The 17,041-nt window shown below is 45.3% G+C and overlaps 1 protein-coding gene across 1 annotated transcript in view; it reads left to right on the forward strand.

Moving 5' to 3' along the window:
• The window catches only part of LOC142574476 (paired box protein Pax-7-like), a 46,093-nt gene extending 33,940 nt beyond the window's left edge, over positions 1-12,153 (forward strand). Inside the window, exons 5-10 of the mRNA XM_075683540.1 lie at positions 2,709-2,914; positions 5,402-5,597; positions 5,732-5,930; positions 9,433-9,607; positions 11,343-11,575; positions 12,129-12,153. Of these exons, the coding sequence (XP_075539655.1) occupies positions 2,709-2,914; positions 5,402-5,597; positions 5,732-5,930; positions 9,433-9,607; positions 11,343-11,575; positions 12,129-12,153 (1,034 nt within the window). The remainder of the gene's footprint in view (positions 1-2,708; positions 2,915-5,401; positions 5,598-5,731; positions 5,931-9,432; positions 9,608-11,342; positions 11,576-12,128) is intronic.
• Positions 12,154-17,041: the final 4,888 nt, after the last annotated feature.

The raw sequence follows: 17,041 nt of genomic DNA on the forward strand, positions 1-17,041 counted from the left end.
GATAAGTATTTCCTACGCTTCTTTTCCTTTTAAATCGGTACCCGCCGTGGTTGCTCAGTGGCTATGGTGTTGGGCTGCTGAGCACGAGGTCGCGGGATCGAATCCCGGCCACGGCGGCCGCATTTCGATGGAGGCGAAATGCGAAAACACCCGTGTGCTTAGATTTAGGCGCACGTTAAAGAACCCCAGGTGGTAAAATTTCCGGAGTCCTCCACTACGGCGTGCCTCATAATCAGAAAGTGGTTTTGGCACGTAAAACCCCAAATATTATTATTATTTTAAATCGGTGCGTCAGAATTCTTTAGGGCGCCAGATATATACAATGCATAAGAACTTTTCTACTTCGACCATGTGAAGCTAACAGGCAGGCAATGGAGTCAACGAAAGCTTAAGGTAAATTAAATGAGTGATTTTTTTAAAGTTAAATATAGAAATAGTGAGTAATAGAGCAAGAGTAAACTCGAACAAAAGAGAACTTGCCTCCAGCGGGTGCCGAACCCACCACCTCCAAGAAATCGAGCCCCTTGTTCTCTTGATTCTTTTCACTTATTTTACACTTGAATTTCGTAGGTTTAATGTTCACTGTTCAGATTGCGAGCTACGAGATGAAATTTTACAAGGCACTGATTTTTCCCCCATGTATTGACTATTTACTAAAAGTGTCAATCTTTATAGGAAATTGTGTTCACGTATGGCCTCTTTATGCGGCCCAAAGTTGAAGTGTGCACAATGCCTATGGGACATACCGGGTGTTCAAAATTAAGCTTTATGGTTTTCTTAAAATTACGCACTGGGAGGCACGCGAAGACCGCCTGTGCAAATACGTTATGTGGCCAGGGACACACACAGTGAGATTATAATTATCGCTGTCAGCAGCCCAATTAACTAGAATTGAAAAATTAACTTTTTGTTGACTGCAGTAAGTGGGTATGTTTGTACTGAAAATTTAGAGGCAGTCGTGTTTATATGGTCAGTATAAACAGTAACAACAGTATCAGTTGGAGGAATTCTTCTAGCGTGTCTGTGCTCCGAGATATGCGACTCCAAACTTTAATTGCCGTTCGCATGCGTGCGCATGTAAGAGTTAGGATCGGCGCAAAGCGCCTCTCTGATGTGACGCGGCTGTTGTGTGCGGCGTTTAGTCTGACAACGGGGCGGAGGCATTGACAAAGATAGCTGTCCCCCTGTGTGTGTGTTGTGTTGTGTGGTGTGTGTGTGTGTGTGTGTGTGTGTGTGTGTGTGTGTGTGTGTGTGTGTTGTGTTGTGTTGTGTTGTGTTGTGTTGTGTTGTGTTGTGTTGTGTTGTGTTGTGTTGTGTGTGTTGTGTTGTGTTGTCTTTTACAACGCGCCGCAATCATGCATTACAACGCTTAGAAACTTAGGCGCAACGCTATGTGACGCCTCGTGTGCCCAATCACAAGATATCTCGCGAGAGTGATCCACGAGGAGTACCTGATGTCGCGAGCGCGTTTATCACGCGACGATCTCAACGTGACAACAAAGCCACACAGTGAAAGTGAGTGATCGATACGGTGAAATTTATTTCTTCATTCATTTATTCACATCGTATTTTACATATATTTACAAAATACCACATCCGCCTGGCTCAAGCACCAACGCTTTAGCGCGGGACTGGGCAGCCCGTTCGTCTTGGATGAACGGAAACAAATTCACGTGCGCTATACCCATCAGCCTTTAAGCAAAGGAAAAAAATTACGCTCTTCAATTGCGTACACCAGCCTGTATAGCGAAAGTACCAGCCCGCGCAACCGTCACTGCTTGTATGCGGGCTGAATGACCATTGAATGGTACCACATAATGAGCTTTCGTTGTACGCAAGTGCACGCAGCCAAGAGGACACTCGCACTTTTAAAACATGCCAGCGACAAACTGCAGCAGTACAGCGAGGCCTACGGAAAGAAGCTAACGCACACACAAAAAAGAAATGAACTCGCGCACTATTTTGCCATGCTCAGAATAAAGCCTTATCAGTCAGCACATCCGTGGTGTCGTCTGCGACTTTTGTTGTTTTCAGTATATGGAACCTGTAGGCACCTGGCCCTACATAAGCGAACACGTTTAAATCAACCTTCTCCGTCGTGTACACGCATAGAACTGGCGAAAATTCGTAAGTATTACGAGAAATTGGGGAGAGTTGGCAGCTATGATGATACGCAGTCGGACACAACGTGATACAACAATAAATAATTGTACCACATTCCTCGCACATTTCTTTTTTTCTAAAGCTTTTTTTTTTATAATCAAGGGAAAATCAGACATCCACCCGATCGTGTAGGGAAAATTAGACATCCACACGATCGTGTGGATGTCTGATTTTCCCTCGATTAATTACTTCACTTCCCCTTGCGGCTTTCCGGAGAACTATTACGTCAAACTCTTGCCTTTGCTCCGTGTTGTCGACAAATTCGACTTCGCCCTGCCATCCGCTAGCCGCCTGGTTAGTTCAGATGGTAGAGAGCGGCTGCCTCGGAAAGGCGGTGGTGCCGGGTTCGAGTCCCGGACCGGGACGAATTTTTCTTCAACTGCGAGGCTTTTCTTTCGAGGAACCCGTTTGCGTTTCCTTTGTAGCAATCGCTACGATCGGGTGGGATGTCTGATTTTCCCTCGATTAATTACTTCTCTCCACCTTGCGTGTTTCCGCAAAACTATTATACGTAAAGCTCCTTTTTTCTTGTTCGGTGCACGCAGGTCGGCTCAGCGGTCTGGACGACGACTCCGACTGCGACTCGGAGCCGGGCCTGTTGCTCAAGCGAAAGACGCGCCGTTCGCGCACCACCTTCACCTCCGAACAGCTGGACGCCCTGGAGCGGGCCTTCGAGCGCACTCAGTACCCGGACGTGTACACGCGCGAGGAGCTCGCGCAGAGGACCAAGCTCACGGAGAACAGGGTTCAGGCAAGCACTCCTTGCCCTCCCTTTTTTTTTTTTTCCCGCGCGTTAAATAAACGTAACGAGCAAGTGTAAACCGGCTTATAGTATGGCAAAGCATATCAATCAAACCTCTGTTTCCATTCACTTGGCGGAAAATTGTTAGTGGACGCCAAATTTTTCCAATTTGTTCGACTCTCAGCGTGACCGTCATGCGATCGCGAATGTCTCACTGCTCGCTTTGGTTTGTTTCAATTTATTGCGACTCAAGGGTGCCTGTTGCCAAATTTGTTTCGCTGAGAGGATTGAGTTACCTTGTACAAATTGTATGGATGCATATGTAGGTCTTCGAGTGATACATTCCTTTAGAAGCAGATGAAACTATGAGAGATAGAAATAAAGTTCTCGGTATTGTTGCGATGTCGGGGTCCGAGCGGCCATTAAGGTACCGTGGCTGGTGACGTGCCAGGTGCCGGGCGATCGAGAGGACCGGGACGACGTCCAAGAGATGAGAAAAAGGGTTTATTTACATGATGATGTTTTACATGTATACGAGCACAGTGTTCAACACTCAAGCTCCACTTTTTAAGCACTTCAATACCCGCTTTCTCTCATCGAGGTAATTCAATGTCCGTCGTCTCGGCCAATCGAAACTGTCTCAGTCTGCAATATCCCACCCATGGTGGATCTTGCTTCGCCGCAGGCGCCCAAGCCCCCCTCGATGCAATGTAGGTACAATTTCATGGGACGCCTGGGTCGACGCTGTTCCAACGAATTCTAAGTGGTCACCCTAGGCTCTCCGCAGCAATTGGCATGTTGCACAAGGTCCATAATCACTTCACGGTTTGGGGACCCAGGACTCGTTTCGTTCATCAGCTCCAGAGCTTTGACCACACGAACACGCGACACGTAATCGCTTGTCAGTCATCTTGACATGACGCAGATTTCTTCGCCAGCTCTGTGGCGTTGAAAAGACGTAGCAGCGTGAATGGCCCTTCATAGCTGCACGCTCGCCGGTGTGCATCCTTATTAAAGAAGGCTCGACAGGTACAGTCACAATCAATTTGAAGGTGATCGCGCGAGCATCGACCGGCGGGCCTTCCAAGCAGCACAGCGGCCGATTTCGGAACTGCGAAGATAAAGATTGCGCTGCCTTCTTCCCCTTTTATGCTCTTCCAGGCTGCACCCGTCACCCCCATGACAAACTCACCACATTTTTGTTTGTTTCCGTTTCATGGCAATGATGTGCGTGCGTCGCTGTCTAACGCATATCTTGGCCAACAATGACGCCTCTGTGCAAAACACGACACGCGCTCTGTACCACTGCCTGTTTCTTGGGGCATAAAAAAATAACGAAAAGCTGCAAGTTGCTAGATGGGAGTGACAGCTGATCAGGGAACAGCAAAAGAGAGAGAGGGAAGCTGTGACGTTTCCCTCTCGAGTGACGGTGATGACGTAACGTGGCGCTGCTCCTAGTTTCGGTCGCCGCTCGAGCGATCACCTTCAAATTGATCGCGACTGTACAACAGCATCCATAGCTGCAGGTTTGCGGTTGACGCACTCTTTGTCGAGAAGACCACCGGGAACAACAGTACTAAACGCCAATCGTAACGGTACGTGACATAACCACGATCTGGTTATGAAGCACGCCGTATAGTGAAGGTCTCTTGATTAATTTCGACCACTTGTGGCTTTTGAACGTGCACCTGAACCATTAGTACCCGAGGATTTTTGGCATTTAGCCCCCATCGGAATGCGGCCGCCGCGGCCGGGATTGGAACCATGACCTCGAGCTTGGCACCGCAACGCCATGGACACTGTGCTACGGCTGCGGGTGTCTTTAATGGATGTAAATTTAGCACCGAAACTTCAGCTCCGGTATACATCAGGGTGACGTCACGGATTTCAAAGTATGGTTCTCCCACTTTGCCAATTAGAACAAACCTGCTGTTTTGTGTGCAAAAGTAGCAGTAAACCAAAAATAATACATTTAACTGATTTATTCGAAATATCTCTTTATTCGAAGTCTCGCGTAGTCCCGACCTCAGTACATGCATTTTATACCAGATTATTTGAAGTGAGGTAGCGTCAGATACCACTTAATATAAAGTACGAAGCAGTTTATCAGCACGAGACTACTCGGTATCGCATACATTCGCATTTCTTCGCGCCAACCTGCCGAAGCAAAAAAGAAAACGCTGCGAAAGCCACTCCACCATGCGGCGGCAGCTTCTTCACACTAATTGCATCACATGATGATAACCGACAAAACAGGGCACTGTTTACGGGCGTCAGCAGAATTTTGCAACTGTCGTGTGCCACGTATCGAGTACAGCTCTGTTTCAGTGTACGTTTTATAAGAGCTCTCGCATTGCCATGACTATTTACCAGACAATCCGCCTTTAAGGAAACAGCGCTTATAACGTAAACAATTTATTGTCCCGATTACTTCGTTATGACGAGCGCTTATTGCATTCCTTTCTAACCGTTCACTCGACGCTGCGCGCACTGCAGGTATGGTTCAGCAACCGACGCGCCCGCTGGCGCAAACAGGTGGGCAGCCAACCCGCAGGCGCCGCGTTCAGCAGCCAGCTGCTACAGGGCTACGCCCAGGCGGCAGCCGCTGCTCCAGTTGTCACCGCAGCAGCGACGACACACCATCACCCGCATCTGGACTCCGGCATGGCATCCGCGGGGCTCCAGCACCACGGTGAGCAAAGTCAAATCACATAAAGTTTTAGTTGACATCAACAGTTGCAGATGTCTAGCTTATACTTTAGGATTTCGGAGCGGGTCGCTTCGAGATTACGTTCAAGAATAAGGCCGCGTTTGATCGTTTCTTAGCTGATCACGCTTTGAAGGTTCGCGATGTGCAAGTTGGCGTCGAATATCGTAGTGTTCGTTGGAAGTTTGTCAGAGTATTTGGCTACCCTCTGGACCTTCCGGACGAGGCTCTTGTCAACGAGCTGCAAGCCTTTGGCAAGGTCCAGGGGATCTCGTACGAGCACATGCCAGGGCTTCCTGACATTGGTTCAGGCAACCGGTGCATCCGCATGGTGATGACGCGGGCCGTTCCTAACCTTCTTCGCGTAGGCGAGATTGTATGCTGCATTGCTAGTATGAGGGAGTTGTGCGTGTGTGTCGCAGACGCAACTTGGAAGGTCACCACGCGGCCGCATTTGACACGCCGAAGTGCGCGCGCTGTGAGCAGTTTGGACACGTGGCCTGCGAAGTAGTGTGCGTGCAATGTGGCAGAGACCATGCGGTCTTGGCATGCACCGTCCACACCCATTCGTCGGTACCCGTGCGCCCAGAGCAGCAGGTACCTGCGCCTCAGTGTGTGGGAAGAAAGGGGGTTGGAAGACTGAGGTAAAGATTAGAGGGGGAAGGTGGCGTCCCATAGCAGGACCGGCTAGGAGTGGGTAGCAGCAGACCCCTATAGTAGAGTACTGGACAGCGAGGTGGGGTCCTCCATGAAGCCAGAGACGATGGAGATTCCACGCATTCCAACGCGTCCTCTCCCTTGTCTGACGCGGTGGCACGCGAGGGTGAAAGTGGCGAGGAGGATACTGCGGCTGTCGCTGTGGTCCTCGCGGCAACTGCGGCGCCCGCTGCAATGGCCGCGCAAGTAGCGTGGCAAGCGGTTTGAATCGGCTGCCAGGGATGTGGCCGCGCGGCGGGCGTCCTCGGGCTCGGACGGTAGCTCCTACATCTCAGAGGCTGGTCCCTCTGATCTCAAACGCATTGCTGTGGCAGTGTCTAACGTGGCATCAGAATCGTACACTGACAATCGTTCGAAAGGTGAGGAGACGTCTCCTTGCCAATTTTTTGTAAGGCTTTTGAATGCGACTGCTCCAAAATGTCAGATAATTCGTATACTGTTCCACGACCGCGGGGTTTTCAGATTCAGAGACTTCCTCACAGGCATTCGTCGCTTGTTTTTTTTTCTGACTGGTATTGCTCGATACTAGCCCTTACAATGGCCTTTTTCCCTTCCAGTTTCTTTTCTATTCCGGCAAAATTTCTCTTACTATAGCTACGTTCAACTGTAGAAGTTCGTCTCGAGCTTCAAAGTGGGCAGAGGCTGTCAACATGGCTAGTTCAAATAAGGGATATATTTTAATACTCCAAGGAACTTATGTTCGCAAATTAGGTCAGATCAGCCACTTTGATAGGAATTTTCGTCACAGGTTTTTTTGGAGCTATGGCGAGTCGGGCTGCCGGGGTACGGCCATAATTTTGATGTCGCATTTTAGTGGCCTTGTGCTTCGCCATGCCAAGGATTTCGAGGACCGTATCCTGTCGATGTAGCTGGATTCTGGCATTCGAAATGACAACATTTAAGCTCCATTTACGCTCCCCCAGCCTCACACAGAGCGTACCCCAACAAACTTTATCCGTGTAAACTGATATAATGTTTCTCTTTAGTCACCCTTTAACAAGCAGAGAGACGGCACTGTCAGTTGCATGGCTGAAAGAGCGTAGTTGTTATTATAGGTAATTTATAGGTAAGTCACACATGAAAAGCGTAGTATCAGTAACTTCGCACTCTAATAGAGCAACGGAATAAATGACATGGAAAGATAATCGTGGTCGAGTGCGGCGAATGTAATTTAGATGGAGTGAACAGATTAGGGTATTCGCGGGCACGGGCGATCTGCGGACGCATGTGAGGAGTTATTAGAAATATCTGCAGATACATTCGTGTACTATACCTAAATTTGTTGGCAGTGACAACCAATAATTGCGAGTTAGAAATTAAATCCTGCTAAGCCTTAATGCTACGGTTGTCGCCCTCTTCTCCGTATTAGCTGGGCCTCGCAGAAGAGTCGAAAAACTAGTAAACGTATAGTAACGTATAGTAGTAAACGTATATTAACTATTCTGCAATGCACATCCGAACGGCCATCTTAGAAGATCGACTTGCCCATCATGGGCTCAAACCTTAGAGTAAAATGGTGCTGATAAGTTTTCGCACTATGAGTTTACCATATTATTGAGATGGTTTGCTTTGATTCTTGGTGTTTTGTGTTCGTGATCAAAGGTATAGGCTTTTCACCGACGCCGGGGTCACATGGCTTATTCAGAGCTATTGCATAATTGTGTTCCAGTCGCTTTACTAGTTTCTGCACATTATATCTTTGCGCCGTGTTAAAAACGCAACGAGAAAAAAAGAAACCTTCGTGTCGGAGGTTATTTTATTGGTCATAAAGATGCCGTGCGTCTTCAATTGGGGCAATTAAGAGATCTGTCCCAGTGGGCGTCTCATACTCTTTCCTATAGCGTTGGAAGCGAGAAATCAAACGAGTTTGCGCAGTGTTATTGTACATTCAATTTTACAAACAAAAACTGACGGCGTTACCCTTTTCCATGGTAGAGTGTATAAGCGCGACTGGACGAGGACGAAGAAAGAAACAGATACACAGACACACCAACTAGCCCGCCAGCGTGTTTTAACCAAGTTACCCTTTTACACGGTACCCATTGAAATTTTCAGGCATTGCATATAGTGTGCCGTTCGCCACCAAAATCGAAGTCTGCACCGATGAAAAACTTTATTTATCCCTCTTTAAAGGGAAGGGGGCAATGGAATAGAGGGTGGATTATTTGGCTTTCCAGCACAAACACTCATTGTGCAGCAAAGCTACATTTACAGGCATACGCTCGACTGAACGCTGGCATCTCCTTCCGTGATGAGGAAAGTAGTACCTAGCTATTATTCAATAGTGAGGGAACGCGAATCGCTGTTTTTAGAAGCAGTGCAGTTCCGAATCGCGCAAGTGGCGGACACACGTTGAAGCGAGAGGCAGCGCGATGCGATCACTCCCCGAGGCCGGCGTTTCTCATCGCGCCAGCATTGTGACGGCGAATGTTCGCATTCATCCATCGAGATCTGTTCCATGTTTGCTCGTGCGCAGGTGACATTGTGCTTGTTAATTTACTTGGTAAGTGAATGCTTACTGAAATTAAACAGGTGATAAAATCACGAATCTTACGTCGTGTAGCTGTTTAGTACATTGCTATCACTATCAATGCTTCGACTTTGGGGCGAAACTGCGAGCTTTTTTTTTATTTTTTCAATCACAATGTCTTTCATCATTTTCAATTTTCTCGCCCGCTCTAGTGTACTGACCTCGTCGTCGCCACAGTATCAGCCATACAGCCCACCTAGCATGTTTTCTCTAAAAAAAAAAAAATCATTCCAACGCAAGACGCAGAAAAAGGGATGGCAAACATAACCGCGAGAGGAGCTGGAAAATGTTGAACCGGTCTCAAAAAAAGCAGTTAGCAACAGCCTCTTTTCTGCCTTCTTGGTTTGAGGCTGTTATATAAATTTTTGCGATATAGATAATTAGGCAGTGGCGTCGCACAACCTTTAATTCCGGCGTCCCCTATATTTTAACCTTGTTGCTTCAAAGGCTTAGGATAGTTGCATTTTGTTACGTTTAAACGAAAGAAATAAGGAAATGTTGACTTTCTTTGTTTGTTTGTTTTACTTGTCTGTTTGCTTGTTTGTTTATTTATTTTAGAGAATGATATGCCAGTTATATTGAAAACTGGGGACTCCAGCGTTATAAACTGGCATATTTATTTATCGCAGACACCGCAGCATGGCACCGCTCGCATCAGTCTCTGGCATCGTCGAACACTGTGTTGCAGCCAGGGTACGGCTCGTACGCGACAGAGTCCTGCATCAACGGAGACCCTTTGCCTCAACAGGTAAGATACTATTACGCGAGATCGTTGCTCCACTTGGTCTGTTCCATATGTAGCTTATAGTTATACATAGGTCTTCAGAACCAGCAATCAAATGAAGCTATTGTCCATTTGACTTACCGGGAATCGAGTGTATTGCCATGTTTTACCTTAAATTTCAGTACTTAACGTCGTAAAATCACGCATAGGCTATGGGTATTCTTTAGTTGGGCGGTCTCCGGATTAATTTCGATCGCCTAGCATTCTTTATCGCGCAACAGAATCACAGTACACAAGCGCGTTTGCATTTCGCCTGCACTGGAAGCAGAAGCGAAATATCTCTGTATACGGATGTCGCTTGAGCCGGCTGTTTTTACTGTGCCATGCAGTTACGAGGTAAGGAGACGGGTCACCGTCCCTGTGGTTCGGCGAGTCCCTAACTCTCCAGAGGTGTGCAAGTGCGATGGCGTCGATGACGCACACGACTCGGAAGCGAGCCTGGCGAGAAAAGCTAGCTCGCCGGTGTTCGAATGTGGTGGCGCTGACGCTTTCTCCGAATCAGTGGCCGTGTATATGCTCCCAAAGGAAGAGTTGCGCATACTTCCGCCATTTTGTTGCCACGCTGTGCGGTAAAGCCACTCACCACGCGCGCAAGAACCGAACTTGGAACAGAAGCATTTTTTACCCACTTTAGGCACGTTGAGTGACATGAATGACATGCATGAAATTTTGCGATGCATAGATGCACGACATAGCATGTATATTATGGCATGCCTTTTATCATGTTATTTATGCCACTTCATTATAAGATCATGTCATGATTTGCTAGCTTGGGTAACTAGCTGTATGTGCATGTGGTAGCACATGTCATAAAATGTTATTCATGTGAAGTCACGCTACACGTCATACATGTAATTCATGACGTGCCATTCACGTCTTGCGTGTATTGCCACGCGTGCATGTCCTTAGTTTGTTGCATGATATACGTAATCCGTCATGTCACGCATGTATGTTTTGACATGTCATGACCAGATGACGTCATGTCAGCATTTCATGCCATGCGCGCAATGTCACGCGTCCCGTAACATTACATTTAATGTCATTCATGTCATATCATTTATCACATGTCATGCGTGCATGCCGTTCACGTCACGTCATTCAGATGTCACGCTTGATGGCAATGAAGGGAACGAAACGTCGGCGTCGCGTCCGTGAAGTCGGCTACTCTGCAGCGCGGCGGAACATTTGACGTCTTTAACGGCGCTCGGCGATAGACGGAAGGAAAATGTAATTTAACTCGCATCCGCGCCCAACTCGCACAATCTGCGACTGCTTCAATTTTTCGCTCTAATTGCAGCATGTGAAACAGGGCGCCCTATACAATTGGTAGAGCATGGCACGCGTAATGTGAAGATGTGGGATCGTTCCCCACCTGCGGCAAGTTTTTTTTCATCCACATTAATTGCCATTAATTTATCATTTACTTAATTCAATTAAGTACAAGTAATTTCCCCTGTTTTCCTTCGTGTCTTTGTTTGTTGGCTTCTCGTGATACACGGTCTAAGTCACTTGCGTTCGCTGTTTTTATAGCTCTCTTTACATCTTCTCTGCCATCTTCACCCTCCTTCTTCATGCTGCTGACCGATAGTCAGGTGCCAGCCTGGTACTTACTTGTACGGCACAGTCGACAGATTTTTCTTCTTTGACAACCAGTAGCTATTAATTGCTAACTAAGCCCCTTCGGCCGCATCGTACGCAGGTGTATGGCCTGCTCGCCGGCAACGGAAGCGGAACTGCGGGAGGCCCGTCCTCGTTGAGCGTGCCGGATTTCCACATACCGGCTCTGAGTGCGGCCAACGACATGGCCGCCTGGTCGCCCAGTCTCGTCAGCTCGGCAGCAGCGCTGTCGGCCAGGGCCGACGCGCCGGCCGCCACCAGCGTCTTCGGACACCACGGGGCGTTCGGAGCTGCGGCCGCGTCGGACAACTTCGGGTATGTACCACGACAATATACGAACCCAATGACGGCGTAGTATGGGGCTTTTCTTTCTTCCTCTTTTTAATTCTCGGCGACACGTACTGTCTGCCGCGAAATTTTCCAGGTCCTAAAGGTTGCAGCCAGCCCGCGGATAAGAGAGTTGGCTTTTCTATATACATGTGTTCTTTACTCTTGCACTGTAGTCTTGCCCTTCCCCTCTGCAATGTACCATTACTTCCTTTGAGGGTCTTACAAATAAAAAAAAAGAAACCATGAAACGACGATGTAAGCGTGAGTAGCACTATTGGTGGCGCCATCTTGTGTCGCCGAGTTTAACCAGAGGGCACAGAAATACTTAAATGACGGACATGAGCTACTTAGCCGCTGGCATAAATTTATAGTAATGACATCTTGGTGAGGGTTATTCGTACTAAATGCAGACAGCCGAGGTAGTTTGAGCTTACACATCCAACTTCATGGGAAAATGAAAGACACGTAAAAAAACAAAAGATGCCTACTGCCCTTCCTGGCCTGTCGTTTTTCTATGGCATTTCTTTTTCTTCTGAAGCACTGGAAATGTCTCGCAGTGGTGAGTGAGGGCCAGCATTTCTCTTGTGGTGCGTGTTTTTCTAGGTGTCCTCATTTCAATCATGCTGCATCGTTTATATTGAAGGGAATAAAGTGTCAACAGAAACATGTATACATTTTTTAAATCGTTAAACAAATGGGAACGAATAGCACGTGACATGCAGCAGAATGTTGAGCTGGTTTATTTCCACAGGTGGAAATTATTTTTCATTAGAAATCAAAATAAATTGGCCTAATTAAGTTTCACTAATTATTTGAACAAATTACTCCACAGCACAGATTGCAATTTACGAATTGTAGCTGGTGGCTTTGAAAGTGATATCCACTTGGAACAAATTCCTAGAATGACACCAGTTTTTAGATAAACATTCCCAATGTCAGTGACAAGATGGATTGGCATTGAAGTCATTTCTGAACTTCAGTAGACCCAGTGACAGAGAGCATGGAGCTGCACATATTATGCAACTGCAGCTCACGTGATCACATCTGCAATAGAGGTGTGCTAGCATTATACTATGTACTTACTTTATTGACATCCCTATGATCCTACATCCCTACCAATCCTGGCTCATCAATTTCACATGTAGTAAGTAGCTAGCTATAGCAGTTCAATGTTTGTCAGTGAACATTTATGAAAAAAAGAAATTAATATGTGTATTGATTTCCTTTGCAGTGGGATGATTGGAAACACAGAAGGGTTTATTTCAAGCACATTCAACAACCTCAACAGCTCTCACAGCGCAATGGGAATGGATGTGAAGCCAACATTTCCATACGGAAGTCAGTTTGCTGCTGGTAAGTCGGTAAAAGATCTTAGCACTGAAAAGATTATCGCATAGGCCTTGACTTCCTTACAAATTGAATGCTGAAACAAAGTATTGTGCAAAGCATGTACTAGTTGCAAGCCTTTAAAGCAAAAGTAAATCATATTTACCAAATTTGCTATCACAGAAGCATAAACAGACACTTTTACTGCAAATTGAGGCTTGATTACCCAGAAATGACATAACAAAAGACTAGTGGGCACTGCAGTGAAGCTCACACCAGCTCTCTGTGATGTCATGGATACTGGTTTATTTTTAAAGGGCCCCCTCATTAGATGCCACTGCAAATTTTGGTTATACACTACAAGTTGTGAAGCATCATGTAGGGAGCATTTTACTGAAATTTTTCAGATAGATGAATTATTAAGGCAGATACACTCCTCCTGCCTTGACTAGCATCTACAAGCGACATTTCTCCCCTGCCTTCTCCCATACCAGAACTGAGCAACCACATCAAGTTTACATCATGCACCACACCTCTTTCTTCTTTGTTGCATTGAATTATTGAATGAGGTCATTTGCCGGAATCTGCGACACTGCAGGCAGTGTATTCTATGTAGAGGCATTTGTGAATGTGACCTTAATCTCGAGGTAGCCCCGTTTTCAGCCAAATAATTAAGAGTGTGCGGGTTTCTATTTGAAATTTCAGACATTTTCGTTACACGCAGCTACTTTATTCTTTTCAGACATGCATTTGCTGCCACATGATCAGAGTGACATGCTTGTCTGTTTGCAATGTCCAAACTTGGTGAGGGCCTTTTTATCAAACTAAACATTCAAACGAACAAACATTCTAAACGAACTAAACATTCAAACGAACAAGTTCCAAGTCAAAACAGTCAGATGACTAGACATATTAAAATTTATGATGTCACAATGACATACTTGAGCTCGCGTGATCAATCTTTTTACACCAAATGAGCGAAAATAGGGTTTTCAAAGAATACTTCAGCAATATAAACAAATTGAATATTAGTGTTTAGTGGCCCTTTGAATGCTTTGTGTGCAGTTTATGATGCAGCCTTGCGCTGTAATCTTAGTTGACATTTTAATATTTTTTATAATAAGGTTTTTTGTTTGTCCCCTCTCTTCTGCAGGAGCAAGTGCCAATCAAATGTGCAAGGAATTCGAAATGCCAGCCACGGCTCTAGCAAGTCTGCGACAGAGGTCTCGGGAACATGCCGTTGCACTAGGACTTCTCTAAAACTATGTGCTTCAGCTCTGCTCATTTAGGAACACAAATGTCACTCCTGTACAAAGGCATACATTTCCACACATCTACATTCAAAAACTCATTTGTTTGTTGCGCATGTTTGTACTTTTTTTCGTCTTAAAAAAATGAAATTATGGGGCTTTACGTGCCAAAACCACTTCCTGATTATGAGGCACGCCGTAGTGGGGGACTCCAGAAATTTCGACCACCTGGGGGTTCTTTAACGTGCACGTAAATCTAAGTACACGGGTGCTTTCCCATTTTGCGTTTTCTTCGTCTTCCAAATAGTACAGTGCACTCTATCTTTATGTATGACTGTGTTGCATGAAAAGACAATCTTGTAAAGAGGCTGTGCAACGCTTTTTAAATGTGGTAAATAAACTTGCTTGGTCACTGGGCAATATTGTCAAGAAAATGTGCCAAATAGTTTCACGAAAGCTTCTTCGTTTTGCTCATACGTGTATGTCACCTGCTGTATTCATCCATTAACATGTACAGTACTTTTTTGTTAAATAAAAACCATTATATGCAAGTGGATGACATGAAAATAAAAGATAAACTTTGAACTTTTCTGTTTTTGTTTAGTTGTAGAAACAGCAACAACAATAGCGTACACTGAACAGACCCACAATGGTGCTTTGCAGAATCGCTTCTCAATTAGAGCCCTGGAGAGAGAATTATTTTGCATGCAATTAGAAATGACTCCTACAGGACACTACCCCTGCTGCTCGATGTGCTCAGATTTAAGATTGCTACTAATTGCTTGTAATCAGTAGTTTGTGCCTGGTACCTAAATCAAGTAAATTTTACTGAACATTTATGATTATTCAAATGAATAGCCCTGGCCAGCCCCACTACGATCTGGGGACCACAAGGTCACCAGGTTGGATTCCACAACAGACTATACACTTGACCTGCACAAATGCAGCGCTGAAACTCAATAGTATTGTAGGCACTTGTATATATTTCAAGTTTGATGCATTGGCAATGGTAAAGAAACATGCCTACAGGGAAAGGAATCGCATGTGTAGTCTTAATTTCAACTTCCCTTCTCCACTCAATAGAACCTGTCCTAATATCTAGATTTCCACATCAGCTTCCGGGTCACCTTGTGATGATACGTATATCAATGATTTCGTCTGAACCCTGCACTCACCAATAACTATCTCTACTGCCTAGGACTGACCATCAACCCATATTGTGATAACTGGTGTGTTAGAAACTAGTCTGCTGAGAAGGCAATAAGGCCTAGTATTCTTCGTAAATAAAATGGTTTTCGGAACAAAGCCCATTCTACCGAAATAAAAAGATCACCGGTATCTGCAGCCTGCACATTCCAACAAAATGCACATCAGGCAAGCTTTAAAATTCTTTATATTATCTTTGAAGACAACACCATCACCTTTGTCTAACCTGTGCTTACCATATCTTTTTTCCTGCAATCATCCTCCTAGGGCCTTTCTGTCCCTGATCCCCTTCCCCATGCACAGTAGCAAGTAGGTACTATGTATCCACAGGCAGAATTCTCTGCATTTCAATACATAGAGCTTTCTCTTGACAGTGCAATATTGACATAAATATCATATATAATCAAGATATTTGTGTCAAATGAGACGTCAGTGTAACAAGGTCTGTAACAAGCTTGTCTATGCACCACTTTGTTGCAGGCCCTGCTTGTATTTGCATGCAAGTTTTGAGTGTTGCTACTAATTTGACTTGTAAATGACAACCCCCTTTCCCCAGCATGCTTGAATGCCACACAGGCTAATGTACCACACTTGAGTAGATTATTATATATAGTCATTCATTCCATTCTATAAACTGAATTTCTGAAGAAAGAACAGTTAAAAAAAATTAAATTATGGTGTTTTGCATGCCAAAACAATGATCTGATTATGAGGCACGCTGTAGTGGGGGGGGGGGGGGGACTCCGGACATTCAGACCACCTGGGGTCCTTGAACATGCACCTAAATCTAAGTACATGGGTGTTTTCGCATTTCGCCCCCATCGAAATGCGGCCGCCGTGGCTGGGATTCAATCCCACGACCTTGTGCTTAGCAGCCCAACACCACAGCCACTAAGCAACCACCAAGGGTAAAGAAAGAACAGTCGGATGCACTGGAAGAGCTGCGCTGGTAAATGGCAATAACAATTTATTAACTAAAAATAAAGATTCAACAAAATTACAAATACTACATGACCAGCAAGTGCTAAAGTGACCCTTTGAAGAAATGCAAAAGGCATAGGTTCTTGACATGATGCGAGGGGGACCTCCTACATGCCAGAAAATGCTTTAGTTTGCGTTGCAACCATGACATGTGTAATCCAATAAGCATAACCTTGTAATTTTCTAGTACAGAATGCAATATGCGAAGCTTTACAAGAAGCGTAACTATTTCCATCCTCAAACTGGTGATTTCATGAAATGATCGCACATCATATGCTTGCTAACACGATACTTGTGTATGTCTGTCCCTAGCTTTTGCTTGTGTCATGTAGAACAACAGTACCCAAACAAGACCAGAATCACTCAAAGCAACTGAAAATCATTTACATGGAATGTGAAAGAAATGCATAAAGAATAACAACAATATGCCTTCGTTTGCAAAAAGCTGTGGTCAAATACAAAGACAGTTAAACTTCAATACAATGAAGTCGGTAAAATTAGCAATTTGCTTCGTTATATCGAAATTTTGTTCTGTTGAATTTCGACCTTTTATTATGCAAATAAGTGCAGTTGCCGATCAATTTTTTCTACACGGAAAGGGGCCGCAGAATTTTCCAAATTATCGGGAAATAAAAAAAAAAAAGTGAATTTGAGAGAGAAAACAATTCATTTTGACAAATTTATGAGT

This window comes from Dermacentor variabilis, chromosome 3 (assembly GCF_050947875.1).
Source record: "Dermacentor variabilis isolate Ectoservices chromosome 3, ASM5094787v1, whole genome shotgun sequence".
Classification (NCBI taxonomy): Eukaryota; Metazoa; Arthropoda; class Arachnida; order Ixodida; family Ixodidae; genus Dermacentor; species Dermacentor variabilis.